Below are 14,774 nucleotides of genomic sequence, written 5' to 3'. Positions count from 1 at the left end.
AGCAGAAGCAGGCAAAGGACCAGTCATAATCCTAAGAATAACTGCTGAAGCCAGCTTCTTTCCAAGACTCTTCCAGTTTCTTTCCACTTAGTAGCTGGAAGAGATCCTACACAGCAAGAAAGGAGCAAATGAGAAATTCTCTGCTCTTTAATAAGTATTAGTTTTAATGATCAACTATTTTAATAGTGAGTCATTTTGCTATTCTGGTGTGTTTATGTCAAAAGGACTAACTCACTCAATTTTTGATACATCTTAAATCCAAATTAGTGTTTGCCCTCTAGTTATCATTTCTTTAAGCTGCCTTCACAGAGAAGTCTTCCTAACGTGTCTATACTTTTTTTATTTTCTCTGTATTAAGCTTTTATTAAACTCTTTGCAATAGACCATGACCAGAAAAAAATGACACATTAAGGGCAAGAATTGCATAATTACGGGCCTGACAATGTTTTCAAGATTATTTTGCCTTAACCTGATGTTTAATTTTGTTCAGTTCCCTATTATCTGCTGTGAAGAGATGTTTTAATGGAAACTATTTTTATAAATGCCTAAAAGGGAAAAAATTCCAAAAGTTGCAAATTGAAAATTTCATTATGCAGAAGTCCAATGGCAGGCATATTTTCTCCCCCAGTTACAGAAAGGACTGCAAGATCTACCTACTGTTGCGCCTACACTGCTAATAGAAGCCAAGCCAGTTAATTTAAACTAACAGAGAGATGTCCATTTCCGCTGTGGTTCCTACAGTTAAAACACGGCTAAAAGGGATCAGTAACATCTAGAGGACGTTTTGATTCAAACTATCTTCTCATTTAACATATACAGAACATAAGGCTAGAATCTAGTTTGGCCTTCCACACAGGATAACTCATCAAACATCATCCATGACTTCTGTAAGGAGTACAAGATAACTTTGGTTTTATAAGACACCTCTCCCACAATCAGTAGCTTCGGATTTGACAGGATTAAAACGGAGAATACAGCTCTTCTTTACGGAATTTGTTTCTGTGATTAATCTCTTATTGTTAAACAAACAACTCAACCCAAACATATGAAAACCTTCCATTATGATGACTTTCTTATTAGACTTTTCTGGCTTGAGCTTCCTATCACCAGCGATTGTTACAACTCTCTTTAGTAGAGCAAGCAAGCTGTTGGTACCTTACATTATTATTTCACAAAGAAAATACAGTATTTAAGTAATAGTAGTATGTTATATACCTTACATTATTATTTCTTAAAGAAAGTACAGGTAAAATCCAAGTTATTTCCCAATGTTCTTTAAGATAAACTAAGCAGATGGAGTTGTGTAACTCTCACAGAAAGCATCTCTCCTGGCCATCACGTATTTTTTTGACCTTTTTCTAGATGGACTGTGACATTTAAAACTTTTTAAAAAGGGAATGTCAGAAAAAAGTGCAGCTTTCCATTTTAGACACATCAATCCCATACACAGAGACAAAAGTATCCTCTCTATTCCTATTCCTTCCCCCCCCCGTTCATAGTTGTCTATGTTGGGACATCTAGACAGAAAGAAGTTGAGAGACATACGTTCTTTCAATCCAGCATCTCAGCTGGATACACAAAGAAACACATTCAAAACTGCTGCTTATGTAGCAGATTATCAAGAATATACAAAGCCCTTTTATTTATCAAAATTAGCATTCTTCGGAATGCCCTCTCTGCATACATTTCCTCCTTCCTTTGTTTGTTTTTTTTTGGGTTGGGGGTTTGGGGTGGGCTGAGGGGCATCTTGTCTTTCTTTGTGTAACCTCTGACATTCCAGTAAATGGAGCTTCCCTCTCACATTTCTCACTATAGCTGTCCTGGCAGCTCGCAGGTGTTTCCATGCAGTGACTGCAGCTGATGATAGCACAACCAAGCTCTTCAGTGATGCTGGCGTGTTACCAAGTTTTCCTAAGAAACTCAAACAAGAGAGGAGAAAGCGCACTTTTTAGCACTTCATAAGTCAGCTAAATCAGTTTGGAATTTCCCAAGACACAGGTAATTCTGTAACTTGATGGTGTACTGTGTAGTGCAAATAATCTGCATACTGCCGCCTCTCGAAGAAACTGGTAATAGTTGTTTAGTGAAAAATGTTCTGAAACTAAATATATCAATTCTGCTATAATAATATGCCTTCCAAATACAGGATTTAAAATCTAATTACAGAATTTTTAATTAAATAAGGCACACAAACATATTTGGATTTTTATGACACCAAGTACAGTGTTTCAAATAATAAACTTTATTGAAAAATTAAAGCAGACTGGATAAAGACCTAATCATATAAGCTAGGAACTGTCTGAGGGACTAAGGAAAATGAAAGGGTACCTTATAGAATTGCAGATAAACTTCTAACAGAGTAGCACAGAATTTGGAAGGAGTCTGTCACAGACCAGTCTGTTCCATTTAAGCATATTTGTTGCCTACATGCACCTGGCAAGATTTCATAATTCAGACCCTTTAGGAGGAAGCTGGGTTGGAAACATAATTTTCTAAGAAATACGGAGAACAATAGTTCTCAAAAGGTCTGATGGCAAGTTACAGGATCAGACATCACACATACACAGCGCACTTCATTTTACAATAGATCTACACAGAAATCAAACCTAACAGGGAGCAAGACCTCCATTAAGAGATACAGAAAACTACAGTCTTAAAATAGACTATGAAAATAAATGCTATAAAAGGTTATCAAATCAGGTTATTAAACCTTGAATACTGAAGGTTGAAAAATGAAACAACAGCCTGGGTAATTAAAGGTTGTACAGTTTCATAGTATTCCTACCACAAAATGACTAATGCCCAATGCGAGATGAAGATTTCATTCCTTCTCACTATGGAGCCATCCTGAAGTGACAGTTTGTAAAAAGAAAATTAGTTTCTTTTGGCCCAGTGACAACACTAAGATGTTTTTGGTACAGCACTAAGAAGAGCTGAATACTGCTGAAGAAGAACAGAATCACGGAATTTTCAGAGTTGGACAGGACCTCTAGAGATCATCTAGTCCAACTCCCAAGTAGTCCCATATCCACAATGAACAATACTAGAAATCCCGCTGCTCTGGAAAGGCGCTATTTGAACCAAGGAGGACAAAAACCCTACATATTATTTCTAGTTTAAATTATTGCCTATTAAATAGAAGTTGTTATTGGAAATGTCTCAGTGGATTTGGGTTAACCTGGGGGGAACACATGTTGCTGTGAGAGTATGGCTATAGCATGACATACCCTGTTGTGTCACAAGCCTCTTACTTCATTAACAAAGTTGAAGGGAAAGCAAACAAACAGACAGGACACATGAAAACTACAAATAAGAGAGATTAGGAGGGTGTCCAACAGTACTCGGGACAAAGAAACGGAAGGATACAAACATTAGAATAGTCTGTATAAATAAAATGGAATTTGAAGAAAAACTCACACTAAATTCTTAGAAGAAGCTTGGGGATCGGCAATAGTGAAAGATACCTTAGGGAATAGGAAAAGCCAGGTGATAGAAAATTTGTAGGTGGTAATGATTATAAAAATGCTGGTGCAATTTTGAATTGAACATATACAGACTTTGTATTACAGCAGAATAGAGAATTTCTTCTCTCCAGACATGGCTTTTGTGTGGCCAGGTTTGGACTATTTTGTTCATTCTGAGCATGCTTTTTTTCAGAAAAATGCTGACAAATAGGAGGGAGCTCCAGAGAACAGCAATTTCTTTTCATGGACTAGAGAACTTCGGTAAAAGAATAAACCAATATGCATATATTGTCAGACTAAGTGAAAATAAGTATGTGTCTAAATACATTTAAAAACAGCCTATAAATACTGAAGAATATAATCAGCAAGAACCAAAAGGAGCATTCATAATTTTTCCAGAGCATTGGAAAAGGATGAAGACTGTAAGGAAATATCTGTCTGGTTTTACGTGATGGAAAAGAGCTCTTCTATGCTGCTTCTGAAGCCTTATCTTAAAATTGCAGGGCTCACTATTATCTGCAGTGTGGCTGAACTATTTGTGAATACACATTGCGACACAGTTCAAGGATGTCTAGCATCAGCTGAGGCACAATAAGTTGATTTTTATCACTATTATCTAAGTACATAAAATTAGTCTCGTAGTGGGGCAAACGACTCGCAAGCCACACTAGAGACAAAGGGTAAGAAAACAGCTAGAAGACTCTGTTAGGGGCAAACAAGTGAATTTTTTGGATATACAATTTTGCAAAAAGAATGAATGCAATGCAAAAATAGAGAAGACAGAAGATAGAAAACTGCACAGAGCACCTGTATACATGAGATTTTTCCTTTCTCCCTTGCATTGACCAATAGCAATAGAGAAAATACATTTCTGTATCAAAGAATACCTAGTGATACACAAAAATGCTGCCACATTATTTAAATATTTTCACAAAAGATAATGTTTATTATCATTAGCATTCTGTGAGAACTGTAACTGTCTGCAACTCAAGTACTGCAGTTCCAAGGAAAAATGTTTGCATCCGGAAATACAAAAGTTCCCTAAATAACTTAACTTTAGCCATCTGTCTAGAAAAAAAACACTTTTTAAGTCAAGAAGCAGACTGTATTAGCATTTCCAGTATGGATTTAAACACTACCCCCATAAATTATAGGCAAAATAAGATGCTTTAAAAAAAAAAAAAAGTGGTTCTATCTACAAAATTAAGCCTCCACTTTGGCTTTATTCCAAATGAGAACTACTATCAACAGCCTTAATAGATGAAGAACTGCACTATCTGCTAATAACATCTACAAGACAGTTTCCTTCAAGTTCAGCCATCCATTGGGTGAATTTTGTGTTTAAAATATCCACATGCATTTGATCACTTCTAGTCACATAGAAAAGAAGGCGAAGGATATTCACACTGCTTAATTCAATGGACCCTCAAAACGTGTATCATAGTAACTAATTCAAAAGCTTCTCCCCACCCACTGACTAGACTGAGGCTATAAATTTAGGCACCAGAGATAGGTAAGGAAAACCAGATATTGTGAATACCTGTAAAATCATCTATTCCATTATAAGAAAAAAAAGTCATTACACATCATTGAAACAACTGCAATAACCTGGTATGATTCCAATACAGTGTTCAAAAGGCAAAGCGAGTGGGGAAACTGAGTAATTTTCTTTGAAACAATCAAATTTCTAAAGTCTCGAGAAGTTATTTTTAATAGATACGTTATGCTAGGCACTTAATTTCAATTTAATCAATAATTACAAAATTCAATTAACAGTTCTTTCGGCTGTAAATACTCTCAGGAACTAGCATTATCTTGTACAGTACAATAGCAATTATGTATCTATGCTCAGAAAAGAAAGCAGAAAAACGTATTTTCTAATCGAAAGTACAGGAGGATTAAGGAGAAGCAGGACTGAATCATTCCAGCTAAAATATGACCTGAGGGACTACTCTCCCTACTCTCAGGAAAAATGCTGAAATGTCTTTCAGTATCACAGACAATTATTACCAGTTTTAAAATGATGTCTTAAAGACGACGTCTCAATAGCACAATGCCACGATCACATCATTTCATTACCGGTTCAGTAACGAGAGGAGAGCATGTTGGACGAACACCATACATGGGAGAGATTAAAACCATTTCCTATATCAATGCAAGTTTTCCTGAAGGCATTTCATGTTGACGTAATGAAATTCCCATTTTGAATCGGTTCTCTCATTGACCCAAAAGACATAAAATATGGGGCCAAAGCTTCTGCTTTTTTTTTTGTTATGACACAACTGGCAAACTGATCTTTTTCCCTTAAAAACATTTGTTTGAATGAATGATCTAATAAATCCTATCACAAGAACAAACCTTATCATGGCCACTTCGTAATAAAAACTAAAATTCAATCTCTCCACTGTGATTTAAGTTTAGTCTTGCAAGTTATTCCAACTTAAATGAGTGAAAAGTGACTAAATACAGTCCTGTATAAATTCTTATTAAGTATGGGAGTAATTTGACAGAACACTTAATTCGGTTATAACCAACTGAAGTCTCGCACATCTATTATGTTTAAAGACAATGCATTTTTTCTTCAGGACAAATTATTAATGATTTTTATATCAACGTGTTTTTATTATATAGTCTAGAGACACTTCAACAACTCAGATAATTTTTAAAATGGCTCTCTAACATCAAAACTAATCAAACAAATCATTACCACCTGTCTTAAATAATTAGTTTGAGTAACAGCAATGAAACAACGTAAGGAAAATACTAGGTGTTATGCAGAGTTCTGACTTTTTTATTTCTTGTCCCAAATGCTGCTTGAGAATCTGTGGCTAATTTTTGGCACCGGCTGCAATGCTTCCTCTGGCACTATTGCCTAGGGTCGATCATGCATAAAGGTAATAAATCAGGAAAACTGAAGCAGAAATTCAGCCCTCCTTTTACACAATGCAGGGAATACAGCCTTCAAAACCATTAAATTAGTTTGCAAGTAAGGGACCAATTCAACCAACACACTTCTCATTTTGTGTTACTTTAGCACAGTGAATCATCTGCAAACTCAGTTACACTAGCTAGCACACTGTGGTCATCTTATACTGTTCCCATTTTCTGATATACAGACCCTTAGGTTTTAGTTACTTAAGGTTTCTAGTATATAATCTAAAAACATGAGAAGTAACAGAAGTAATGTACAGGAGCATTTTCTTTACATGCTTGTTTAGTTACACAAATGTTATACAATAAATTAAAAAAAAATATTTTTAGATTCCTCATGGAAAAAAGCTAAACTGCAGCCACGGTTGACAGAACACATTTGTACGTAAGAAGCATTGTAGGCATGTTATAATGAAATCAAATCAACCCTAAGTTGAAAGTCTAAGCAACTGAAAACTTGTATGAGTACTTAAAAGAAATCACAGTATGTTAAATTATGGAAATAAACACTTCAGGCCCTCAATCTTAATTCTGCCCTTTAGTGAACATAAGCAAACCAAAGAAAGTATGTGATTTTAAAAGTTCGTATTAATCTAATTTGGAACCGTAAATACCAAAATACTTCAACAGCAGTCACACAGTCATTTCATATTACAACTCCTGGCCATGAGGATATCAGGTTAGGTTTCCTTCTTTTTTCTCCTTACCTTAGCTCCTTACAAGTGGAATGTAACCAGATTTCCTGTGCAACATTTACCAGTGCAGGTTACCTCCATCTCTGTGCCTGTTTAGCTTTTTTTGACAATGGGATGTCAAGCAAAGCAAGAGCAGCTTTGCACAGAATTTTTGCCCCTGCTATCTGCCTCTCACACCTTAACTTATAACGCAGCAGTTGTCAATGCAGTAGCCTGCAAGGGAGAGTTAAAAGATCTCTCTTATCCCACTTTTCCTTGTGCAGGACAAAACAAAAGCCACACAAGTTTTTGCTTAGCAGTGTTGTACTGCAGTGCTAAGGAAAATTATGCCAAAAAGCCGTTAAAATTTTGTTTTGTAAGGAGACTGGAAATCCATTAAACTATGCCACATTTTAGTTCGAAAATTGTTTTGGGTCAGAACCCAAGGTCAGAGTAATTCTCTTGTGCTATGTTCCCTATTGCTTTTTCTGCTTCCAAGTTGTGTATCACCTGACCTGTCCGGAGATACTGCAAAGAAAAGTTACAGAGGAAATTTCAAAAAAAAAAAAAAAAAAAAATCACCCTCCTCCCCAGACTCATAGATTTCTACACTAAAGGGCAGATTTTTCTTATTCCAGGACTATCTCACCTCTGGAGTGACATCTCGTGGTGCAAACCCTGTTCCTCCAGTTGTTAAAATCAAATTAAGTTCCTTTTCATCACACCAATCTATCAGCGTCTCCTGAAAGAGAATATGAATCCTGTCAGATTTTACAAGAAATACGTGGCATACAGTTATCTCAGAAAACACCCAAAGACTTTAATTGTCTTAAAAACAGAGACACACACAACAAGTACAGGGAATTATAAAATCACTCATGGCTTTTTATACAAAGATTTTAAACCAGTATTTATAACCAACATGAGACAGAATAATTCAAGTATCCACCATAATATTTTTGGAAATGGAAACTGAAATTCTGTTCTCCACCTCTTGACCTGAAATGGAACAAGAATTCACAGTTATTCATTTATATCAGTTTATTTTGATTTTGAGATATAAATATAATGCTTTGACATGTTAATAGAGTATGTGCGTTTAATTCAGATTACATAGTTATTCTTACTACAGTAAGTTTGGTCTCTGTGCTCCACTTTTTAATAGCCTGAAGAAAGCAAGAACCACATACTTGTAAGCTTATCTACTAAAAGATGCAATAGTACATGTGACTCAGCAACAAAATGATCCTCTATAATCACCTTTTCTACATTTCCTACAACATCTCAATGGGACTGTGTATACCAATTCCAAGGCTGGCCTAAGAAAACTTAATAATCTGCCATGTAAATTCAACAACGTACAATACTGGAGAACCCATGATACTAGAGAAGTGTTTGATTAGCATTCATTTTTTTAAATGATATTTTAAACTAGTTTTCAAATGGTAATAAAAATGTAACATAAGCAGAAAATTTATTTGGCCTCAATATGATTATATCACTTATCCTTCATACCCTACTGTGGGCTAGGACAGCAGCAGAATGTCTGCTTGGAGCTCAACATTAGCGGTGTTACATGAAATAAACTCATGTGTTACATTGGAAAGTATCCATCTGCAGAAATCAGATCGATTACTTAGCTATCCTTATTCTAGCAAAGAAACCTCATTCTTTGAAAAAGTTTAGGGCACGTTTATGTTTCTAGAGTATTACATTGGGGGGGAACGAACTGTTTTGGTGACTCTTGGCTAGAAGCTTACTATTTATCATAATAATAGATCTGAGCAATACACGGATTTAAAAGGCTTAAAAATATTGTTGATGGTCATAAAACTGTCCAGAACACTTTAAAAAGTACTACCAATTTAAATTAATCCTCAGGTGTATGTTCTGTAGGCTTAGCACTGCTATGTAGCTTCCAATTATGAGCAAGCTCATATACAGACTCTTTCAAATTGCAGGTAGAATAAACACGTGTCTGCCTGCAAGCCCCATCATTCAACGGGATCCAAGGATTACTCAAAGAAGTGGCAAAGCCAAAGGTCTTTATTTCTCCTTTCTTTAGTCACTCCTTCCACTTCCCCTTTTACGTTATCTCTTGTCTTGATTAAATCAGCACTCTACTTAGGTGGGTGGTAAATTATCAGAAACTTCTGGTTATATGAACATTTCAAATAACCTTGAGAAAAGAACACATGCAATGTCTTAGATCCGTACATAAATGAACCATTAAGCCTGACTTTTGACTTACGTTTCGAAAAAATGTGAATTACAGTAGAAAAAAGCATTTTAAGTCTTAAAATTGTTTGTTTCAATAACATAGATACACATCATAAAAATTATTTAAAAGAGGTGGCATCTTCTGTATTTTATCATCTAGAAACATATTTGTCTTGACTTTGAACAGCTACAAATTTCAGAGAATACTTAAGAGAAGTTCAGTGTAAAAATGCTGTTTGGCAAAGTTAGAGCTTAATATTGTATCGATTTTAAAAGTTATTATCATGAGGAAAAGTTTGTCCGTATAAAACAGGAGAGAGATATTTTGTGTTGTGTTTTTTTTGGTTTCGTTTTGTTTTTAAATGAAGCATTTATCTTTAAATAAAATAAAACCCGCTAAACTCCAACTGGTTTTATAGAGACAATAAATCCTTCCTCTCTTCTCATTTTGCTACAGTTCAATAATACTCCACTTAACAGGGACAAAAATATTATGTGATAGCCTACAAAAAGCTAAAGAAATCAGTGTACACCCTAACTCTTCAAATAAACTAAGCAATAATTAAATGCCTATTACTGCTATTCTGTCAATGTCGTTAGGCAGACATAATTCTCTATCAAGTTCCAGTTATAGTTCTATATAGTCCAACTTCTATATATAGTTCAAGTTCTGTATATAAACAAAAGCTTTCATAAGACGATCTTTGACTACGGAGGTAGTGAGTTTGGCTTGCACGGTATTTGAGAAGTGTAAATTGTACCACCTGACCTTTTAAAACCATGGAAAAAGACCCAAGACTGATATTTGGCTTATTTACTTTCTCTCTAGCCCCCAAAACCCTATTCCACAAAACGTTCTTATTGACATTTTAAGTATGTAAAAAAGGAACCAACAGCCCCATCAACTGAGGACAAAAGGCTCCCCTCCTATTCCCTTTGCTGCTGCCAGCAGTCCAGCTAGATTCTCCACTGGCTTTGCACGGACCTGAATTTGCTGTGTCTTCAGATGACAACTCCTCTAGGCCAGGGACCTGATATTTGGCTTTACTGATGCTACATAAACAAAATTATTATATAATGTTTCAATCAGAGAAAATGTCATTAAATAATTTTTGTGCATCTTTCTGCTCTTCTATTGTTTCATTGATGGTAAGCTTTCAAGATAAAATGAGACTAGGTCAACAGGTTATGTAAATCACTGTCACTCCATTCAAGTCAATGGAATTATGCTGATGGATACAAAATACAGTATCTGGCTCTGAAAACAGTACTGTAAAATTACTACCAAATTTTTAAAAGCCAGAACAAAACCACAGACATCCAGAAAAAAAACCCAACGAACCAAACCCACCAATAAATAGCTTAATATTTTTAACAATTAATATCCTAAAACAAGCGTTATCAGTTATTTTCTAGTGTCAAGGTACACAAGAAGGAATGAAGTCATTACAGTCAGTTCCTCTAGATACATTTTTACTTCAACAGCACAAAACTGATTCTAACCTGCTCAGATTTCACTGAAGTCATAGAATAATTATACTAATTATGTTCTTCTGCTGCACGGAAATCAAATGTCAGCCCAGTTATCTCCTTAAACTTTGGAATAGATCTGGTGCCCTGTCCTCTCTGCCTATTTCTTTGTGTTTTATCTTTCAAATACATTTCAATTTCTCTCGTTTAAATGAAATAAGAAATCCTTGGGTCCAGCATACAATTTATTTCCATCTCTTGCTCCAGAGATTTCTGATTCAATCAGCCCCCTCTCTCTTCCAACTTGGAACTACTTCTTGGGACTTCCTATGCATTGCTCAATCTTGAAACTATTTCAGTTAAAACACTGCTTATCAAAAATTTTGCTTATGATCTGTTTGAATTTTCTCATGACCAGTGTTGATTTCACCAGTGCAGAAAAATCTTGCTCATTCTTTCTCCGAGTTCTTTTAAGGCCAATAAAGATCATTAACTCATGGAAAGAATGCCTGGCACATGTGCCACAGTGCAGAGACCCTATGTTTACTGTAGATACGTGCTTGCAAATTCATGCAGGCACCGTCACATTAAGACACACTAAGTCCAAAAGCTGTACAGATGTATCCTTGTCACACCACACCTAAGCTAGTGCTACCTGATGTTTCAGTCAGTGAATGGCTATAACACTTACATATTTCCTTTTGTGGAGGTAACTTAAGCATCTCAATGTCCAAGATGCAAAACTGCCATTAGTTTAAGTTGCAATGGGCAAGTCACAGAATTTTGGTCAGTTCCTCGTGTATTTAAAACAAATTCTAGGACTCAAGCATCTCTTCACTAAACCACCCAGCCTTAATCTGGAGGATTCAAGAGAGAGAAAATACATCATAATTTAATTTGGTAGGGTTTTCCAGCAGCTATTAATGTTCATCATTAAGTATTCGTTGTGTTTCTAGTAACTGTTTCTTACTAATCATTTCTGTGAGATAACACCACCCCGTCCCTACTCCCCCCCCATAAGAAACCTGCTCACAGAATGCACAATGGCAATAGTTAGCAAAGTGGGGTATTTTGTAACTTCATTAATGGACCATCCTCTCATCTCTGCAAGTAAGTGAACAGGAGAAACAAATAGGGATTCCTTTCTGGAATGAAAGGAACAGTTCCCCGATTTTTGGAGATAACTGAAGTTTGTGGGTTACTTGTCTTAGTAAATTTTTGCAGTCTCTTGCAATAAAGACTTATTACAATCATGGGCACTCTGTTTCTGTCCTTGATTGCTGCTTCACTTAAATAATAGAGTAGAACAGTTCTATATGTGTAATTAATTATTTCCTTTTCAGCATGACAGAGGCATCCATTCATTGACACAATATTATGAAGCATGCTGTTAGCCAGGAATCTGAACTCCAGAAAGGCTGCAAGGCTTTTCCAATCCTCTTACTACTACTGTACGCTGCTCTTCCACATAGATACTATGAGTAATGTCTTTAACTGGAGCGGAACTACTAGAAAGCACACAAAAATGGTCACCGTGGACCAGCCTAAATGCCTACACAGAAGAGCTGAGATCTTGAGGACTGTTTCTTTCCTATGATGCTACAGTCCTACGGTATTTCTTGTCTTTATTTTTGTCTATTTTTGCCACCACTTTGCTATGAGAGTGTGATAACAGTCCCACATGTTTACGCTTCTGAAATGATTAGAATACATTTCTTCAAACGAATATTATGGCGCTTATTCCTAGGACTAACATGTATACCTTTTTTCTTCTGAATACATAATTTACTTCATAATATAAGGATTTAAAAAATAATTTACAATACATACACATACTTTTCATACACCTTAACCATTGGAATATATCTACATGTACGCTGTTACCATTTAAAACATTCATTAGGAAAGAATAGAGAAATGCTAAAAATAGGAAGGTTTTCATAAAGAATCCATGCAGAATTCTTCCATTCTATATTCAGTATTGAAACTGGTTAAGTAATTCCATAGTTACCAGAGATGTTTGGTATTTTGGAACACACTAAATTTTTCTAGCACAGTGCAAACTTGAAGTTATTTTGTCTTATATGCACCACTAATCACATATGAAGGACCATTTAAAATATGTTAATATTTAATTGAAATTGGTGAACAAATATCAATGTTAAATATGAAATTTATGAAACAATAGACATTTATTTACATTGGACTTTGAAACAGAAGTTAGTATATGCTGTTTTACAGACATGCATACAATCCAGAAGTTCTCAAAACAACTTTATGTGACTGAAAAGATGATTGTGGTTTCTGGGAAAAACTACTGATAGTGATTACTGTGTTCTGCAGCACAGATCTTCTCAAAACTACAAGCTTTGTAAAATTATATAACTTCCATATTTGCAAATAAATCTTGTTTACTCTAGGACAGTATCTTTCAAAATGCAAGGAAAAAACGTGTAACAATGTTCTTAATGCTATAATGATAACTCTCCTCAGCAATCCACGTCAAATAAGAATTGTTGTATAAAAAGCCACATTAAATATCAATTTAATTTTCTTTCACACTGTGTGGTCTCATGCTACAAGAGCTAAAAGGGTGTCTGAGATCATTTTCATTTATGATTACTTAACAACATCATAATGAAGAAATTATAGTGAATAAGAATATGGAAAAATATATCAAAGAAGAGAAAGTCTGCATGGAAAAATATATCAAAGAAGAGAAAGAATCTGCAAAGATAGTTGCAGATTTGCTAAGACAACTGGGTGTCATTTTGACCACTGAGTTTCAGGAATACAGGAACCAGCAAATTAAGATCTCATAACAACCTTTACTTAGTCATGTGGCTTGAACTACTCCAGGCTCCAGCTCACTAAAGATTAACCCTGATACTATGGCATGAGAGAGCATATATAACTGTATGAATCAGAAATTCACGTCACAGCACACAAATACAAAGTAGGAAAAAAGAAAATGAAAAGGTAAAAGTAACCCAATTGTTCCTCATTGTTGTATTACTTAGGAGTTTGAACCTTGGCTATTCAACTGACCATGGCTTGTTTATTAATTTAAAAGGGAAAAATCAAGTACCAAGGACCATGCAAGAAGATGAATACCCATAAAGCAAAGGCACTGAAAGAAAGATAAAGTGCTGAGCTGAACATTCAGTTTGAAAAAGAGGGAAAGCCTTAGAAACATTAATCTATTCTTGGAATTAATTTCATATTTTTCACCCTATTTCTTGTGAAGGCTTTATTTCTTATGCTTACAATCTTTCTCTTACTGCTTGAAAGCTTCACTGAAATGTAGAGGCATGAAGATATTCTTACGTGTGGTGCAACAACTTTGCAAGCAATCAATTACAAAATGATTTAAGAATATGAGAAAACTAAATACTAAAACACCATGAATATACGCTTGATGTTATCTAATACCTCCACCCCTTTTTTCCTTTCCCCCTAAGGCAGAAAGTAAGAGAAATGTTAGGATTATGTTCAGTGTAATCACTGTAGTCAAGAGACAACGAAATGCAAGTACGTATCTCAATGTGTCTAAATAGACCTTTTAATCTTTTGAGATTTTACTGAACATAGTAGTCTTTTGAAGATTCTGCAGATATATTTGCAGTTTTCAGCATCACAGTCATTTTGCATTGTTGTTTTTCTAAATATGGTTTTCTAAATACTAAGCTAATGTATTAAGAGAAGTCATAAAAATGCAACTATTTTACTGAAATGCAAAACTAAAAGAAGAAAGTAATAAAAATTTCTCTATAAATGGCTTACTTTTTAAATGGAAATTTAATTATAGGCATTTTCCATTTGAAATAAATTGCAGCTATCAAATATTTGAAGGTTCAACATACCTATGCAGCCTGTAACATAACCTTTTTTAAAAAAGTACTTCACATCTTCTAAAAGCTACCATTCATCATAATTATCCCTAAAAGAGTAAAAAAACCCAGTAGGCACTAAAGTGTGACATTCAACAGAGTTCATCTGTGCAAATGAGTAGGGA

General features: G+C 35.1%; 1 protein-coding gene across 1 annotated transcript in view; it reads right to left on the bottom strand.

Moving 5' to 3' along the window:
- Positions 1–14,774, bottom strand: part of GPHN (gephyrin) — a 215,333-nt gene that overhangs the window by 135,433 nt on the left and 65,126 nt on the right. Inside the window, exon 4 of the mRNA XM_009883501.1 lies at positions 7,719–7,811. Within this exon, the coding sequence (XP_009881803.1) occupies positions 7,719–7,811 (93 nt within the window). The remainder of the gene's footprint in view (positions 1–7,718; positions 7,812–14,774) is intronic.

The sequence above is a fragment of the Charadrius vociferus genome, unplaced genomic scaffold (assembly GCF_000708025.1).
Source record: "Charadrius vociferus isolate BGI_N301 unplaced genomic scaffold, ASM70802v2 scaffold34, whole genome shotgun sequence".
Taxonomy (NCBI): domain Eukaryota; kingdom Metazoa; phylum Chordata; class Aves; order Charadriiformes; family Charadriidae; genus Charadrius; species Charadrius vociferus.
The sequence above is the reverse complement of the archived record's forward strand: the minus strand, read 5'-3'. Positions and strand labels throughout refer to the sequence as shown.